The sequence below is a fragment of the Amia ocellicauda genome, chromosome 14 (assembly GCF_036373705.1).
Source record: "Amia ocellicauda isolate fAmiCal2 chromosome 14, fAmiCal2.hap1, whole genome shotgun sequence".
NCBI lineage: Eukaryota > Metazoa > Chordata > Actinopteri > Amiiformes > Amiidae > Amia > Amia ocellicauda.
The window spans coordinates 2,986,011-3,006,820 of NC_089863.1; the positions used below are offsets into that span (position 1 = coordinate 2,986,011).

General features: G+C 53.0%; 1 protein-coding gene across 1 annotated transcript; it reads left to right on the forward strand.

Moving 5' to 3' along the window:
• The first annotated feature begins 210 nt into the window (after window positions 1-210).
• On the forward strand, window positions 211-20,205 carry nyap1 (neuronal tyrosine phosphorylated phosphoinositide-3-kinase adaptor 1). Its single transcript, XM_066722119.1, has 7 exons — window positions 211-986; window positions 11,091-11,343; window positions 14,294-14,796; window positions 15,524-17,443; window positions 17,782-17,973; window positions 18,439-18,539; window positions 19,709-20,205. Exons 2-7 carry the CDS (start codon window positions 11,156-11,158, stop codon window positions 20,180-20,182), a joined length of 3,378 nt encoding a protein of 1,125 aa, XP_066578216.1. The 5' UTR covers window positions 211-986; window positions 11,091-11,155; the 3' UTR covers window positions 20,183-20,205.
• Window positions 20,206-20,810: the final 605 nt, after the last annotated feature.

A 20,810-nucleotide genomic window follows, 5' to 3' on the forward strand; every position in this document is an offset into this window, starting at 1 on the left:
GCCGCCGCGTGGGGATCTGCCCGGGGATGCGCGCGGACAATGGCGGTCTGAGCGCTCGAGACGGCGGCGCGAGACCCCCCCCAGCCGCGCGCCGGCGATTCAAACCGAGCGGCCGTGCAGGACCCCCCCCACCGTGAGCCGCTCACACCGCCGCCTCTGAGCGCCCCCTCCGCTGCCGCCGGCCGCGTCGCCCGGGTCATCTGCCCGATGCGCCTCCGCCGGAGCGGCTCCTCCCGGGCTCTGCCCCCCGTCTCGTCTGCCCGCTCCGTGCAGGGACCGGGGATGCTGCGAGCGACTGCCGCGGTCTCTTTCACCGGGGAATGAAGCATCGGCCGGGAGAGCGAGAAACAGCGACCACATCAATACACATAGAAAAGAAAAGGACAAGCCGAGGGAAACAGCCGGGGCCGGCCGGGCGATGCGCGCAGACAGCCGGGGCGCCGCAGCGGGCAGGACGGTCTCCCCGCTGCCAGCTCCGCAATAACGGCCACAGTGTGACCGCGCTGCCGCTGAGCAAGAGCGTCTCTACAGACAGCAGCAGCACCCTCACCTGCAGTTTATATATCATTATTATTATTATCATCATCATTATTATCATCATTATGATAAGGATGGCGGGCTGTGTGCTTTGAACTGACACGGCGTTATCGTCGATATTCCTGGCTGGGGAGAGGGGTGGGTCGTGACTGCACAGCCGAAAACATTGACTCACTGGACAAATCCGGAAAGATGCATTAAAATATATATTGTTTTCCCCTTTTCGGTTACAAATACTTGATCAATCGTAGTTGTACTACTACTACCACCACCACTACTACTACCACAACTACTACTACTATTATTATTATTATTATTATTATTATCGTCTTCTTTTTGGAAAAAAACAAGATAATCGGCTTTTGTGGGCCGATCAATATTTGTTCTGAAAAGACTGAAGACAGTTTCTCCTCTTTGGATGTAAATTCTTCACCTGCCAAGAATTACAGGTAAGTCAGCGATTATTATTATTATTATTATTATTATTATTATTATTATTATACGGGTGAACTTTGGCCCCCTGTGTCTCTCTGTCCGACTGTCTGTCTGACTCATTAAAAGTTATCTTTTTCCAAACAGATTTAGTACCAGTGTCTATAGTTATTATTATTATTATTATTATTATTATTATTATTATTATTATTATTAATAATAATAATAATAATAATAATAATAATATACGGGGGAACTTTGCCCCCCTGTCTGTCTCTCTGACTAAGTGTGTCTCATTAAAAGTTATAATTCCAAACAGCTGAAGGACCAGTGTCTATATCTATAGTTTTTATTATTATTATAATAATTATTATTATTACACGGGTGAACTTTGCCCCCCTGTCTGACAGTCTGTCTGACTCATGAAAAGTTACAATGTTGCTCAGTGCCGGTGCGTGCAGGCTGCATGATGCTGATGCTGATACTTATGATGACAGGGATGTGTGTACCTGATGCTCAGTGTAAATAAGGTCCGTCTGGGAGGAGGAGGAGGAGGAGGAGGAGATGGGGTGGGGGCGTGCGCGCGCGTGTGCGGCTCCCCCCCCGGCACGTGACCGCCGCGCGCCTCTGCGGTGTAACAGTCTGCGCAGCCTGCGTGAGGCTGCGGGTGTGCGTGTGCGTGTGCGTGTGCGTGTGCGTGTGCGTGTACTTCAGGTTTCCCCCGTCCTAGTCTTGGGCTACTTTATTTTATTTTATTTTATTTTGACTTCTCCTTCCTACTGAGCTACTTAATTGAACCCCTAATTGGACTTAATTGCTTAATTAAGACCTTACCATTGTTTTCAGCTCCTAAAAGAGCAGCAGATTCACACTTCCTTCCCCGGTTGCCATTGAAACCGCCAACAGATTTCAGAGCTTAGGAAACAATTGGAAGCGTCTAATTAAGCAATTTACTGGTTCAATTAAATGCACAGCAGGGGCTCCAGGACTGCACTGTGTCTCTCAGGACCAGGGCTGAGACCCTGCTGGACTGGACTGTGTCTCTCGGGACCAGAGACCCTGCTGGACTGGACTGTGTCTCTCGGGACCAGGGCTGAGACCCTGCTGGACTGGACTGTGTCTCTCAGGACCAGGGCTGAGACCCCGCTGGACTGGACTGTGTCTCTCAGGACCAGGGCTGAGACCCTGCTGGACTGGACTGTGTCTCTCGGGACCAGAGACCCTGCTGGACTGGACTGTGTCTCTCGGGACCAGGGCTGAGACCCTGCTGGACTGGACCGTGTCTCTCGGGACCAGAGACCCTGCTGGACTGGACTGTAGACTGTGTTTTTGCTGTAGACAGGGGGTCAGTACACTTTTCTCTCAGTGGAGGAGGTGATGTTTACTGGTGGCACAGCTCAATCATGGTACCACAGCACAGCACAATGACACAGCTGTGCCCGTATCTTCACAGGTATGGCCTGTATGTGTGTCCCCCCCTCAGACTCAAAACAAACCCAACACAAACACACAACACACACACACAGCGTAAATATTTACCACAGTTGTAGCCAGCGAGACTTTTCTTCTGGGAATTGTACGCAGTGCTTTGTCACCTGGGGCTGCAGTTGAGACTGTACAAGCTTGGTGTAGCCAACTTTCTTTTTTCTTTCTTTCTGTCTCTCTTATGCTGCGCTGGCGTCTGTGTGCGTGTGAGACAGTGTGTGTGTCAGAGAGAGAGTGTGTGTCTATATATATAGATAAATGCACACATTTGTAGGCGAAAGTCACCTGAAACATTTTATTCAGTGATTCATTCAGCTGCATAAATATTGTTGATTAAACTATCATATGTCTTTTTATAGACTGGAATTTGGTGCAGTCTCTGCTCTCTGCACAGTACGACAAACTACCACACAGCACAGCACAGCACAACACACAAACACACAGCACAGCACAGCACAACACAGCACAGCACATCACACAACCACAGAGCACAACACAGCACAACACACAAACACACAGCACAGCACAGCACAGCACAGCACAGCACAACACACAACCACAGAGCACAACACAACACAACACACAAACACACAGCACAGCACAGCACAACACAACACACAAACACACAGCACAGCACAACACACAACCACACAGCACAACACAACACACAAACACACAGCACAGCACAACACACAAACACACAGCACAGCACAACACACAACCACAGAGCACAGCACAGCACAACACACAACCACAGAGCACAGCACAACACAACACAACACACAGCACAGCACAACACAACACACAAACACACAGCACAGCACAACACAACACACAGCACAGCACAACACACAACCACAGAGCACAGCACAGCACAACACAACACACAGCACAACACACAACCACAGAGCACAGCACAGCACAACACACAACCACAGAGCACAGCACAGCACAACACAACACACAGCACAGCACAACACACAACCACAGAGCACAGCACAACACAACACACAGCACAGCACAACACACAACCACAGAGCACAGCACAACACACAACCACAGAGCACAGCACAACACAACACACAGCACAGCACAACACACAACCACAGAGCACAGCACAACACAACACACAAACACACAGCACAGCACATCACAACACACAAACACACAGCACAACACAGCACAACACACAAACACACAGCACAACACAGCACAACACAGCACAACACACAACCACACAGCACAACACAACACACAACCACACAGCACAGCACAACACACAACCACAGAGCACAGCACAGCACAACACACAAACACACAGCACAACACAGCACAACACACAACCACACAGCACAGCACAACACACAAACACACAGCACAGCACAACACACAACCACAGAGCACAGCACAACACAACACACAAACACACAGCACAGCACAACACACAACCACAGAGCACAGCACATCACAACACACAAACACAGAGCACAGCACAGCACAACACACAACCACACAGCACATCACAACACACAAACACACAGCACACCACAGCACAGCACAACACACAACCACACAGCACAACACAACACACAACCACAGAGCACAGCACAACACAACACACAACCACACAGCACAACACAGCACAACACACAACCACACAGCACAGCACAGCACAACACACAACCACAGAGCACAGCACAGCACAACACACAACCACACAGCACAGCACAGCACATCACAACACACAACCACAGAGCACAGCACAGCACAACACAACACACAAACACACAGCACAGCACAACACACAAACACACAGCACAGCACAACACACAACCACAGAGCACAGCACAACACAACACACAAACACACAGCACAGCACAACACAACACACAAACACACAGCACAACACAACACAACACACAAACACACAGCACAGCACAACACACAACCACACAGCACAGCACAGCACAACACACAACCACAGAGCACAGCACAACACAACACAACACACAACCACACAGCACAACACAACACAACACACAAACACACAGCACAGCACAGCACAACACACAACCACACAGCACAGCACAGCACAACACAACACACAAACACACAGCACAGCACAACACACAACCACAGAGCACAGCACATCACAACACACAAACACACAGCACAACACAGCACAACACACAACCACACAGCACAGCACATCACAACACACAACCACAGAGCACAGCACAGCACAACACACAACCACAGAGCACAGCACAACACAACACAACACACAACCACACAGCACAACACAACACAACACACAAACACACAGCACAGCACAGCACAACACACAACCACACAGCACAGCACAGCACAACACAACACACAAACACACAGCACAGCACAACACACAACCACAGAGCACAGCACAACACAACACACAAACACACAGCACAGCACAACACAACACACAAACACACAGCACAGCACAACACACAACCACAGAGCACAGCACAACACAACACACAAACACACAGCACAGCACAACACACAACCACAGAGCACAGCACATCACAACACACAAACACAGAGCACAGCACAGCACAACACACAAACACACAGCACAGCACAACACACAACCACAGAGCACAGCACATCACAACACACAAACACACAGCACACCACAGCACAGCACAACACACAACCACACAGCACAACACAACACAACACACAAACACACAGCACAGCACAGCACAACACACAACCACAGAGCACAGCACAGCACAACACAACACACAAACACACAGCACAGCACAACACACAAACACACAGCACAGCACAACACACAACCACAGAGCACAGCACAACACAACACACAAACACACAGCACAACACAACACACAAACACACAGCACAACACAACACAACACACAAACACACAGCACAGCACAACACACAACCACACAGCACAGCACAGCACAACACACAACCACAGAGCACAGCACAACACAACACAACACACAAACACACAGCACAGCACAACACACAACCACACAGCACAACACAACACAACACACAAACACACAGCACAGCACAGCACAACACACAACCACACAGCACAGCACAGCACAACACAACACACAAACACACAGCACAGCACAACACACAACCACAGAGCACAGCACATCACAACACACAAACACACAGCACAACACAGCACAACACACAACCACACAGCACAGCACATCACAACACACAACCACAGAGCACAGCACAGCACAACACACAACCACACAGCACAGCACAACACAACACACAAACACACAGCACAGCACAACACACAACCACAGAGCACAGCACAACACAACACACAAACACACAGCACAGCACAACACAACACACAAACACACAGCACAGCACAACACACAACCACAGAGCACAGCACAACACAACACACAAACACAGAGCACAGCACAGCACAACACACAAACACACAGCACAACACAACACAACACACAAACACACAGCACAGCACAGCACAACACACAACCACACAGCACAGCACAGCACAACACACAACCACAGAGCACAGCACAACACAACACACAACCACACAGCACAACACAACACAACACACAAACACACAGCACAGCACAGCACAACACACAACCACACAGCACAGCACAACACAACACACAAACACACAGCACAACACACAACCACAGAGCACAGCACAGCACAACACACAACCACAGAGCACAGCACAACACAACACACAAACACACAGCACAGCACAACACAACACAACACACAACCACACAGCACAACACAACACACAAACACACAGCACAGCACAACACACAACCACAGAGCACAGCACAACACAACACACAAACACACAGCACAACACAACACACAACCACAGAGCACAGCACATCACAACACACAAACACACAGCACAGCACAACACAACACACAACCACACAGCACAGCACAGCACAACACAACACACAAACACACAGCACAGCACAACACACAACCACACAGCACAGCACAACACACAACCACAGAGCACAGCACAACACACAACCACAGAGCACAGCACAACACAACACACAAACACACAGCACAGCACAACACACAACCACAGAGCACAGCACAACACAACACACAAACACACAGCACAGCACAACACAACACACACACACACAGCACAGCACAACACAACACACAACACAGCACAGCACAACACACAACCACAGAGCACAGCACACACACACACACAAAGACAGCACAGCACAACACACACCAGCACAGCACAGCACAAAACACAACCACACAGCACAGCAACACACACAACCACACAGCACAGCACAGCACAAACAACACACACGAGCACAGCACAGCACAACACACAACCACACAGCACAGCACACACAACACACACACAACCACAGAGCACAGCACAGACACAACACACACACAACACACAGCACAGCACAACACACACACAGAGCACAGCACTCAGCACAACACACAACCACAGCACGCACACACAACACACAACACACAGCAGCACAGCACACACACACACAAACACACAGCACAGCACACACACACAACCACACAGCACAGCACAGCACACACACACACACAGCACAGCACAGCACACAAACACACACACACACACAGCACACACACACACACCACACAGCACAGCACAACACACAACCACAGAGCACAGCACGCACAACACACACACACACAGACACACAGCACACACAACACACAACCACACAGCACAGCACAACACACACACAAACACAACAGCACAACACACACACAAACACACACACAGCACAGCACAACACAACACACAAACACACAGCACAACACACAACCACACAGTCACAGCACAACACAACACACAGCACAGCACACACACACAACCCAACACAACACACAGCACAGCACAACACACAACCACACAGCACAGCACAGCACAACACAACACACAAACACACAGCACAGCACAACACACAACCACACAGCACAGCACAGCACAACACAACACACAAACACACAGCACAGCACAACACACAACCACACAACACAGCACACTACAGCACAGCACAGTCATCTGAACATTGTTATTCAGTTATTCATTCAGCTGCATCAATATTGTGTGTCTTTGTGTAGACGGGGGTCTCTGTGCTCTGAGTCAGGTCCAGCAGACCCACATGGACTGAAGGAGAGGCTGTGGGTTTAATGAACAGTATTTATTGAACTGGACAAATGGCTGCTGTGTGGACACACACACACACGGTGGCATGGTGGTTAGTGCTGCTGCCTCACAGCTCCAGGGATCCCAGGTTTGAGACCAGGCTCGGGGTGCCTGTCTGTGTGGAGTTTGCATGTTCTCCCTGTGTCTGTGTGGATTTCCTCTGGGCACTCCAGTTTCCTCCCACTGTCCAAAGACATGCTGGTTAAGTTAATTGGCTGTATGTTTGTGTGTTGCAAAGTGATGGCCTGGCGTCCTGTCCTGGGTGTATTCCTGCCTTGTGCCCAATGCCTGCTGGGATCGGCTCCGGCTTCCCCGCAACCCTAACCAGCATAAGTGGTTTCGAAAATGGATGCACACGCACACATATATATTAACATGCATATATCTGAGGCAACCTCAACTGTATAAATGGAGACTAGGAGGTGGCTTTTTCTCAGTGCAGGTTCACTCACACAGACCAGTCCCTGCATATTACAGTACAGACACACAAGCACAAGCACAAGGATTGTCCCTCTGTCTGCTAGTCTGTCAAGCAGGGAAAACATGGACAGGCTGACAAGAAGAGGGACAGACAGACTGACAGGCAGAGGGATGGCTAGACAGATGGACAGACAGACAGGTCCTGACAGAGCCCATTTCCTGTCAGATCACTTCCTGCCAAATCACTGCAGCTGATTTTACTGCATCTTTCTTACTGAGTTTTTCCGGGAAAACTCACCTGATGACATTAGACACCACTCAGAGTGTGTGTGTGCTGAGGCACTGAGAGAGAGAGAGGAGAGGGAGGGAGAGAGTGCACAGTGACCACACTGTGTCTGCGCTGTACCACACTCTCATTGTGCCGTACCACACTGTTACTGTACTGTCCTCTCACATAATAACTGTCTGCCAGGATTAGGGAGCTGCTTCTGCGCCGGTTTAATACGGTTATGCAATGAGCCTTTGTGTCCCAGACAGCCAGACTCCAGCGAGTGCAGCGAGCGCAGCGAGTACAGCACACTACAGCACAGCGCACTACAGCACAGTGCACTACAGCACAGCGCACTACAGCGCAGCACAGCACACTACAGCACTGCACACATCAGCACAGCACACATCAGCACAGCACACTACAGCACAGCACACTACAGCACAGCACAGCACATTTCAGCACAGCACACTACAGCACTGCACACATCAGCACAGCACACTACAGCACAGCACACTACAGCACAGCATACTACAGCACACCACAGCACAGCACACCACAGTACATCACACTACAGCACAGCACACTACAGCACAGCACACTACAGCACAACACACTACAGGTTATTATAGCTGTGAGATGCATTGTTGGAGAAATAGCAAACAGAGACGCAGGTAACAACAGTTTTCATTGTCACGACTGTGCTGCACTCTCCAAGCACTGCAGAGACTTCACCTCCCTCCCTCTCCCCCTCTCTCTCTCTCCGTCCCTCTCTCACTCTCTCCCTCTCTCTGCCAGACTGTGCTGCCAGCCTGCAAGCCACTACACCTACACACACACGGACACAACTGACACACTGACACAGACACTGACTCTGTGCGCCCGTGTCTCTGTGTGTGTGTGAGTGTGAGTGTCTAACAGCTCACCTTGATATCTGCAGACTCCTGGAAAAGACAGGAGACAAGGGCAGGGGAGAGGGGGAGGGGAGAGGAGGGCATGGAGTTAGCCACACTGCACACTGCACTGCTCTGGCAGGGAGAGAGAGAGAAAAGGAGAGAGGGAGAGAGAGGGGGGGGAGGGAGAGAAAAGGGATGGAGATGGAGAGAGAGGTGAAAATAGAGAGAAATGGAGAGAAAGAGGAGATAGGTATTTAATTTATAAATGCTGTGTATGTGTCTGCAACTACTGCACTGTTGTTGTTATTATTATTATTATTATTATTATTATTATTATTATTATTGAGGATGGAGGGAATTGGAGGTGTGTGAGAGAACTGCCCCTCCCCCCCCAGAGACACAGATCGCTGTGCTTTAAGTAGGCCCTGTTGTCTCTGCTCAGCAGAGATAGAGAGAAGGGGGGGCAATGGCAGGAGAAGGAGAAGAAAGTTTATTTTTGGTTCCCAGCGCTCTAAAAAATTAATGACTACCACTCTGTGTGTGTGTATGTGCTTGTCAATGTGTGTGAGTGTGTCTGTGTCAGTGTATGTGTGTCACTGTGTGTGAGTATGTTAGTGTAAGTGTGCGTGTCAGTGTGAGTATATTAGTGTGAGTGTGTCAGTGTGTGATTGTTAGTGTGTGACAGTGTGTGTATGTGTATAGTGTGTGTGTGTGTGTGTGTCAGTGTGAGTGTGCGAGTATGTCAGTGTGAGTGTGTCAGTTGTGTGTGTTTCAGTGTGTGAGTATGTCAGAGTGAGTGTGAGTGTCAGTGTGTGAGTGTTTCAGTGTGTGAGTATGTCAGTGTGAGTGTGACAGTGTGTTTGTATCTGCAGCTCCTGGCGATTTTATCTGTTCAGACGGCGCCACAGAGGGAGCATCTGAGTCGTGTGATAATCCAGCTGTTTGCAGCTGTCTCTTGCTGTGAGAGAATGGGGGGGCAGGCAGGCAGAGAGGCAGGAGGCTAGTGTTGCTAGGAGACCATACATAGACATGCACATACATAGACACGCAAACACACAAGACATGTACATACATAGACACGCATACACACACAGGCACACAGTGTCGAGGCCACAGTGTTCAGACCTGAGAGACTGAGACACAATGTATTTCTCCATCTCTGTCTCTGTCAATGTATGCCTCTTTCTCTACCTATCCTTCTCCCTCCCTCCCTTCCTCCCTCCCCTTGTCTCACTCTCCCTCTCCCTCCATCTCTGTCCCTCTCCCTTACTCCCTCTCTCTCTCCTTCTCTCTCCCTTCCTCTCCCTCTCTCTCTCCCCCCTCACCCCACTCCCTCTCTCTTTCTCTGCCCCGCTCACTTCCTCCCTCTCCCTCACACACCTGTCCCTGCTCCCTCCCTCTCTCCCTCTCTCTTTCTTTATGGTTTTCAGCCTTTGTAGCCACATTTTTATATGCCAGACGTCTGTTAACTCCGAGAGAGTCGCTAATAATGGCGCCATCTGCCGATGGCCTAAATGGGCTGGGTTTGGATGATTTTTAGCCCAGATCTTGTCGTAATCATCTGTAAAAAAACTCTCTCTCCCTCTGTACCCCGCTCTATCTCTCCCTCTCTATACCACCTCTCTCCAGTACTGTAGTAAAGGTTACTGTAGTACAGTACAGAACAGTGTAGTTTAGACACGTAAGTTACTTAAACACTACGTGGAAATAATCATAATAACACATGAAACACTGAAACTGCTGATAGGTTATTTCTCTCTCTCTCTTTCTATAGGTTGCTTAAAAAAGGGGGCGGTCTGGCCCCGCCCCCCGCCAGACTGATTGGCTCGCCCCTGTAAGATGAACTCTGGCCCCGCCCAGGATGTGGCGGTCGAGAACTTCCTGCGCGACATCGAGAGGCGGGGCAGCCGGCTGCACTGCACTGTGATTGGAGGAGAGGGTCGACACAGCGATATGAATCTCCTTTACCGCAAGAGCCGACTGGACTGGAGGCACCGAGACACCGAGAACAACAACTCCAAGAAAAGGTGCGAAAGAGGGAGGGAGAGGGAGAGAGGGAGATGGAGAAGGAAAGAGAGGGAGAGAGAGAAGGAGGGAAGCAGGGAGTGGGGAGGGAGGGGGAGGCAAGGAGAGAGGTCAATAGGGAAGGGGGTGGAGATGAGGGAGAGGAAAGACTAGAGAAGGAGGGAGGAAGAGAGAGAGGGGGAAGAGAGGGGAGAAAGAGAGAGGGTGAGAAGGACTGAGAAAAGATAAGGGAAGGTTGTCAGTCTGGATCGTAGCAAATCTCTCTTCTCCTGTCTTGTTTCTGTTTGTGTCTGGCTTTGTCCTCTCTCTCTCTCTCTCTCTCTCTCTCTCTCTCTCTCTCTCTCTCTCTCTCTCTTTCTTCCCCTCTTCCCTCCTGTTCTAAAAAGGCAGGCAGCTCCTGGGAATACAGAGAGAGAGCAGGGAAGGATACATTAAAAAAGGAAAAAGGCAGAGAGAGGAGAGGAGAGGAGAGGAGAGGAAGGTGCCCTATATTGGGAAAGCTGGATGGCCCTGTTGTGTCTGAGAGGATCAACACAGAGGAACAGCACTGACGCACACCCTGACACACTATCACTCACACACACACACACACACACACATACTCACCCTGACACACACTATCACTCACACACACACACACACACACACACACACATACTCACCCTGACACACACTATCACTCACACACACACACACACACACATACTCACCCTGACGCACACACACACACACACACTCACCCTGACGCATACTATCACTGCACTACACACACTTCTATAGCACAGTATAGCATAGTATAGCGTAGTAAAGTATGGAATTACCTCACAGAGTGTGAAAAGCTGGCACCCCACCGCCCACACCGCCCCCACCACACTGGGCCATTCAAACACCCACACCGTTCAGAAAGAAGGACAGAGAGAGAGAGAAATAGAGAGAGAGAATGGGAAATTTTAGAAAAAATCCTCTCCCTATCCTCCCACCCCCACTGTCATCCATCCCCCTCCCTCCCACGGACTGATTAAACATCACTTCATTCATCCTTTTTCTGCCTTCTCTTTCCCTCCACCCCCTCCTCCCTCTGCCTCTCTCTCTCTCTCTCTCTGGATTTGTATTTGTCTTTTTTATTAATTATGTGTTTTGTTTATTTTACGGGAGTTCGTGTTTGGAAAATGACAACAAAGGACACTGTTCAGCAGAGGGTAGGAGAGAGAGAGAGAGGGAGGGAGGAAATAAGTGTGAGAGAGAGAGAGAGGGGCTGGGAAGAGGTGGCGAAAGAGTCTGTCTGTCTCTGTCTGTGTATGCCAGTACAAGTCTGTCTGTCTCTCTCTCTCTTCCTCTGCCTCTCTCTCACTCTGTCTGTCTGTCTGTCTGTCAATCACGCAATCAGGGGAGAAGGCGCTTTGCACAGGCCAGTCACCATGGCGACAGCTGGGACGCCTGCCAAGGCCTGTCTGGCACTGAAGGAGAGAGAGAGAGAGAGAGAGAGAGAGAGAGAGAGAGAGAGAGAGAGGGGGGGGGGATAGAGAGAGAGAGGAAGTGAAACAAGAGAAGGTGGCACTGATAGTGAGAAAGGGAAAGAGAAAGAGATGGGGGGTCAGAAATCAACAAATTCAGTCAGTCAGTCTGTGTCAGTCAGTCAGTGTGTCAGTCAGTCAGTGAGTCACTGTGTCAGTCTATATCAGTCAGTGTGTGAGTCAGTCAGTGTGTGAGTCAGTCAGTGTGTGAGTCAGTCAGTGTATGAGTCAGTCAGTGTGTCAGTCTGTTCCTCTCCATTAAAAGCAGAGAAATTCAGTGTGTGTGTGAGAGAGAGGTTTATAAAGCAGGTTGTGAATGAGAGAGCTGGAGCTCCTCAGACCTACTGCCACACTTTCCACTGCCTGACGAGAAAAACAATAAAGATAGTGATCAAATAATAACAATAATATTAGTTAATAGTACCTTGTGTAGTGCGTATGTGTGTGTTTATGAGAGAGAGTGTGTGGGTGAGTGTATGTGTGTGTATTGGAGAGAGTGTGTGAGTGTATTTTGTGTGTCGAAGGTTTGTATGTGAAAGTCTTGAACGAGGCTTAGCTCAGGCAGTGGGCGGCAGGCTGTTACACAACTCTCTCTCTTTCTCTCTCTCTCTGTCTCTTTCTCAGTCATAGCCACCCCAATCCACACACGCACTACTATAAGTGTTTTTTTTAACATTTATATTTATATATATTTAGAGTGTATATTTATATATATATATATTTTCACTTTTTTATCTCACTGTCTTTGAATCAAAACAAGATAACATAACTAAATCTAAATAATCAAAACATACTGTCACACTCACTCGCGCACACACACTAACACACACACACACACACTTGCACACTCACTCACACACACACACACACACACACAGACACACACACTCACACAAACACACACACACACACACACACACACTCACTCACTCTCACACACTGTCGCTCACTGTCTCTGTGTGTCTGTGTGAAACCTCATGAATATTAATGACTTCACACTCTGCTGGAGTCAGCTGACGGCACCCCGCATAAATTATCTCCCCTCTGTCTACAGGGCTAGCACCCCCCCTCCCTCTCTCTCTCTCACTTCCTCTCCATCTCTCTCTGACTCTTACTCTCTATCTCTCCCCTTCTCCCTCCCTGCCTCTCTCTCTCCCTCCCCCCTCCCCCCACTCCCTCCCCCTCTGGCCCTGCCCCCTCACCCTCTCTCCCTCTCTCTCTTCCTCTCCCTCACCCCCTCTCACCCCACTCCCTCCACCTCTCACTCTGCCCCCTCACCCTCTCTCCCTCTCTCTTCCTCTCCCTTTCTCCTCCCCTCTCTCTCTCCCTCCCTCCTCACCCCTGCCCCCTCACCCTCTCTCTCTGCTCCTCCCTTTCTCTTCCCCTCTGCCTCTCCCTCTCTCTAACTCTCTGACCATCTCCCCCTCTCTCTCCGCAGCTCGGGCAGTAAGGATGCGGGGGCGGGGTCGAAGGTCAAGGACATGAGCTCCTTCCGCCGGCACTTCAGGATGGGCTTCATGACGATGCCCGCCTCGCAGGAGCTCGCCCCCCAGCCCTGCGCCAGCGCCATGGCCCCCCGCTCGCAGTCCTGCCACTCGGTGGGGGGGGGCAGCAGCATGGAAAACGGAGAGCCCCCCCCACCCGCCCACCAGCACCACCACCACCCCCCCCATCACCACCACCACCCGGCATCCTTCGCAGCCGCCGCAGCCGCTGCCGCAGCATCCCGCCGCCCCCCCGCCAAGCCCAAGCGCCACCCCAGCACCCGGCTCAGCTCCGCAGGGGACCCCCGCCCCCCCACCTCCGCCTCCTCCTCCACCTGCACCACGCCCGGCGACCAGCCCCCCCCCCCGCCCTCGCAGCCGCCCCCCCCGCCACCTGCCCCCTCGCAGCTGCCCCAGGCCCCGCCCCCCCCGGCCAAGAGTCAGGACAAGAGGAATGGTGAGTTTATGATAGGGGGCGTGATATGAACTTAAGTCAATATCATGATATTTTCCACTGTCCGGCCGATGCTGATATGATATCACGATATGCTAATTTTTTTTGAGCTCAAACTGTAACTTTGTTAAGCAGACAAGCAGACTATTTAGTCATTCTGCACGGAGGTTGCGTTCTTGTTGCGCAGATTTCCGCAGTTCTGTGCAGCTCTGCAGAATTCCACTGATCCCATTGGTTGAGCATACCACAATCTGTGGAAAGTCTGAGAATGAATTGGCTACGTGGTCAGGTTCTGTGCAGAATGACGAAAGTCTGCACGATGGAGTGATGCATTCTGGGCAGGGTAGTTTTCTGTAGGAAGTCTGCTTACAGTTTTGGGATCGTTGTGACCGGCTTTGAGTTGAATTCGAACTATATCTGTTATTTACTATTTATTAATAGCTCTATTGGTGGTTTATTTATGAAATTTGTAATATGTACTGTTTCAGTTATTTATGAATTATTCTAGCACTTTCTTGTCGTGGCTATGACTGGTGACCATAACTAGTGATTTCTAACAGAACCTGTTCATCACAATTTGATCAGTCAATCAGTATGTCAGTGTGTCAGTCAGTCAGTCAGCCAGTCAGTCAGTGTGTCAGTCTGTTAGTCAGTCAGTCAGTGTGTCAGTCAGCTTTTCTCCATCTCCACTTCAGTAAGACAGTTTCTTTCTCCCTCCCTCTCTCTGCAGCTCTGAAGAAGTCTGACTCGGGCGATCTGTCCGCTCGCAAAATCCCTCCTCTTAAGCCCAAGCGCAGCCCCAACACGCAGCTCTCTGTATCCTTCGAGGAGGGGCCCCTGCCTTCGCGGGCCACTCCCTTGTCCCGCGGCCGCCCCCTCCCCAGTGGCCGGGGAGGGGGAGGGGGGAGCGGCGGCGAGGGTGGGGGGGAAGAGGAGGACGAGGACGAGGAGCGGGGGGAGGGGGAGGAGGAGGAGCCGGTGTACATCGAGATGGTGGGCGACGTGTACAAGGAGGCGCTCAGCAACAACAACGCTCCCGTCTCCGCCCCCTCCCCAGCCCCCTCCCACCTGCACCACCACCCCCTCCACCCCCACCATCACCACCACCACCACCCGCCCCCGCCCCCCCAGCACCCTCCCCCCCCGCCCCCCGGCAACCCCCCGCCCGCCCCAGCCCCCGACTCCGACTCGGACCAGAGTGAGGCCATCTACGAGGAGATGAAGTACCCCCTGGTGGACGAGGGGGGCGCCCAGAGCCGGGCCGCCATGCACCCCCTCTCGGCCAAGACCTCCGGCCTCCTCCCAGCTACCGCCTCTTCCTCCTCCTCCTCCTCCAAACCCAAAGCCTCCGTCACCATCTCCCACTCCTCCCCTCTGCCCTCGTCCTCGTCCTCCCTCTCCAAACCCCATGGCTCCTCCCACTCTGCCGCCCCCTCCCCAGCTTCGGCATCCGGCACCGCCGCCTCCCGGGCCCCCTCCTCCGGTCTATTCCTCTTCGCCAAGCTCCCCGGAGACAAGATCCCGGCCCCCTTCCCCAACCTGCTGCAGCACCGGCCACCGCTCCTGGCCTTCCCCCAGCCGGCCGCAGCCTCCAGCGGTGTGACCGCCCTCCACAAGCCCCCCACTGCCTCCTCCGCCGCCGGTGCCCCCTCCGGCAAGCTGGGCACGGTCAGCACGCAGACTCACACAGGCTCCTCTTCCTCCTCATCCTCCAAGCTGCCCGTGCTGCAGCTGGCGTCCGTGCCGAAGGAGGCGGCCCAGGCGGGGTCAGAGCTCAGGGAGAAGCCGGCCCCTGCCTCCTCGGAGGGCAAGGATCAGCCATCTCTGGGCCCCACCCCGGGTCTCCGGGCCCGTAGCCACTCCACCCCCCTGCCGCCCTCCTCCCAGTCCTCCCAGTACGCCCACTACCACCACCACCACCACCACCACCACCAGCACAGCCACTCGCACCACCCCCACCTCAGCCACCACCGCAAGTCCGAGAAGGAGCTGCCCACATCCCACAGCATGAAACTGGGGCCCCAGGCTTCCTCACAGCTGCCCCTGTCTGGACAGAGGGACAAGCTGGGCTTCCTCAGGTCCGAGAAACGAGAGAGAGACCGGGACAGGGACCGGGACAAAGACCGGGACAGGGACAGGGATTCCCATCTCCCTCCACCCTCCACCTCCACCTCCACTTCCTCCTCTCAGCCCCCCAACCCGACGGCTGCTGCTGCCGGAACCACAGCCACCACTACCACCGCCACGTCAAATCCCGCCGCCGCCACCAACGCGTCAGCCCCTGCCTCGGCCCCGCAGCCACTGGGCGTCCTCCCCCCGACCACCTGCTCCTCCTCCGCCTCCTCCTCTCGGCCCCTCCCCTACCGCAGCCAGACCCCCCACCCCCCCACCCATCCCTTGCCCCTGTACCAGGCCCAGCACACCAGCCTTCCCGAGAGCTGCAGCCCCATGCTCTGGACCTACCCCTCCGCCGCACTCAAGCGGCCCCCCGCCTACTGCAGCCACCGTGCGGGGGGGGGCATGGGGGGGAACAGGCAGGGCCACACACACAGCTACACACAAGGGGAGGCGCCGGGGGAGGAGCTGTACTGGCCGCCGCCCCCCCACCGGAAGATGTCCTTCAGTCACGGCAGCCGGGAGACGGCCGAGAGTGAGTGTGGGGGCGGGGGAGGAGGGAGGAGAGTGGGAAGAATAGAGCGAGAGAAGGAAGAGAGGGGAAGAGGAGAAGAACAGGGGAGAGGAGGGGGAGGGGGAAGAGGAGAGGAGGAGAGGGTAGAAGAGAGGGAGAGGGTTGAAGGGAGTTGAGAGGGAGAAGGAGAGTAAGAGAGGGGGAAGGGAGTGGAGAGAGAGAAGGAGAGGGAGAGGGGGAAGAGGAGAGGGAGAGGAGGAAGAGGAGAGGGAGAGGTAAAACAAGACAGAAAGTAGCAAAGAAAAAAACTGTTCCTGAAGTAATACTGTCTCTGGTGTGTCTCCCGCTGTTCCTCTCAGAGCCACTAGAGGACGCCAGAGGGTGGAATGGCAGCACCGACACGCTGACCCGGCAGGAGGACCGGGCCTCCAGGCAGTCCGGGATTCCGGTCCGCACCGGGGGGGCGCTGGAGGGTGGGCCAGGCAGGGCAGGGGGGCGGTCAGGGCTGCCCCTTCCCTGTCAGACCTTCCCAGCATGCCACCGCAACGGGGGTAGGTCAAAGCATGTATTCCATTCAATAAGAACGTGGTAATACAGTGACAATACGGTAATTGTAGTACGTGCGTTAGTACGTTTGCAGTAATGGTGCGATAATAATGTACACAGACTGTTCTGTCAGGGGCTGTGATGGAGGGTACAGTAACTGCAACTGCAACACTACTATAGCAATGTTACAAGACTGTACTAACACTGTAATTACATTGTGTCCAACTGTACTAACACTGTAATTACATTGAGTCTGACTGTACTAATACTGTAATTATATTGCATTCAACTGTACTAACACTAATTACAGTGTCTCTGACTGTACTAACACTGTAATTACATTACTTCTTAATCTAAATATCTTAGAAACCTACCTGTAATATCACGTGGCTAACAAGCTGTGTGTGTGTTGTGTGTGTCTTTGTCTGTGTGTGTGTGTGTGATGTGTGTGTGTGTGTTTCTCTCCACAGAGCTGGGGAGGTTGGGGCGCTCGGCCTCGACCTCAGGGGTGAGGCAGGGAGCCCTGAACGTGCAGAGACAGTGCAGCCTCCCCAGAGATGGACTGAGCCAGGTGAGTCACTGAACACACCTGTCCCTGAATGCATACCTGTCACTGAACACAACCTGTCACTGCACACACATCTGTCATTGAACACACCTCTCTCCCTGAATGCACACCTGTCCCTGCCTCACCTGTCAGTGAACACACACCTGTCAGTGAACACACACCTGTCAGTGAACACACCTCTCTCCCTAATACACATCTGTCCCTGCCTCACCTGTCACTAAATACACACCTGTCACTACCTCATCTGACACCACTTCACTAGACACTGAACAAAGCTGTAACTGAACACACACCTGTCACCACCTCCCCCAACACTGAACACATCTGTCACTAAATACACCTGTCTCTGAACACATCTGTAATTAAAAACACACCTGTCACTGAACACACCTGTCATTATACACACACCTGTCGCTGAACACACATCTTTTACTAAACAGCTTATCAGGTTGATAAGCTCAGTGCATCAAACTATCTTTTTCCTGCAGCATTGTGAGTTTGTTGTGCAGCTGCTCTCCGAGGCGTGACAGGCCCTCCCCCGCCCGCCCGCCCGGCCAATCAGCTGCTTGGCTGTTTGCTCTGCAGGACTGAATCTGCTCACGCTGAGCTGCCTGTGTCTGTGGTGGGGCTGTGGTGGCCTCTAGTGGCATCCCTCAGCACTGCAGGCACAGCCAGCTCAGCTGTTTTTGTCCCGCAGTACGCACAGCTAACCAACACACAACTCTCTCCCTTTCTTCCCCCTCTCTTCTCTCTCTCTCCTCTCTCCCTTTCTACCCCCTCTATTCTCTCTCTCTCCTCTCTCATTTTCTTCACCCCTCATCTTTCTATCTATCCTCATTCCCTTTCTCCCTCCTCTTCTCTCTCTCTCTCCCTCTTTCTCTCACTCTCCCCTTCCCTCCCTCCTCTCCCTTTCTCCCCCCCTCGTCTCTCACTCACTCTCTGTCACTCTCTCCTCTCTCCCTTTCTCCCCCCTCTTTGCTCTCTCTCCCTCCTCTCTCCCTTTCTTCCCCCTCTATTCTCTCCCTCTCTTTCTCTCCCTTTCTTCCCCCCTCTTCTCTCTCCTTCTATCTCCCCTCTCTCTCTTTCTTTCTCTCTCCTCATTCCCTTTCTTCCCCCCTCCTCTCTTTCCCTCTCCCTCCTTCCCTCCCTCTCTCTCCCTCTCCCTCTCCCAGCAGCTCCAGCCCCTCTCTCAGTCCCCACAGTGCCAGACACCCGCCAGCGGGGGCGCCACGTCCCTGGGGCAGCCGCCTCCACAGTCACAACAACAGCAACAATCTCAACAGCAGCTGTCCAGCCAGGCGCACCACCATGCCCAGCTCCTGTACCAGGGCCTTCCCCTGCACCCCCACGCTCTGCCCCACTTGGCACAGTGCCACCTGCCCTCCCCTGGGGGCACTGGCTCCCCTGCCCCCGGACCCCCTGGCACCCAGGCCCCGCCCCCCCGCGACGGCAAGCTCCTGGAGGTGATCGAGAGGAAGCGCTGCCTCTGCAAGGAAATCAAGGCCCACCGGCGCCCTGAGAGGAGCCTCTGCAAGCAGGACAGCATGCCCATCCTGCCCAGCTGGAGACGGACCCCCGAGCCGCGCAAGACCGGCACCCCGCCCTGCCAGAGACAGCAGGCCGTGCTGTGGGACACTGCGATCTGAGCGGGGCGAGGAGAGAGGGAGGGATGGAGAGGGACAAGAGAGGGAGAGAGGGGGAAGGACATTTTTGGGGGAGGGGGACAGGTGGGAGGAGAGGGGAAGCGAAGGGAGGGACAGAGGGAGAGGGACAGAGATGAGAGACATAGAGGGGCCCGAAAAGGAGGGAGAAAGGAGAGAGAATTGGATTAGAGAGAAAGGACACACACACAGGCTCTGCACTCTGCTGCTCAGTCCTGTCCAGCCTCCTCCTCTTCCTCCTCCTCCTCCTCTCTCCCAGCATGCTCTGTAGCCCCCGATGGCACGGGGTCAGGGTTCGGCGTGGGGTCGCGACCCTGACAGCCCAGCCCCCCCCACCTCGGCCTGGCCCATCCCCGGGCCTGTGCTACTGGACAACCGGCCGAAACAAAAAGGAAAACGTACCGTCACCTGCCACTTCACACACACACACTCACACACACACACCCCTACACACAGAGACGGACACACACTCTACAACAGAGGCAGCACTACCTTAACCGACTGACCAGGGCTACCTCCATGGACCGAGTTCTCTCCCCCCAGTCCTCCCAGTGACTGAACCACAGCTGGACGACCCTGCCAGGCTCTGGACCCCTGTGAACCCCACAGGACC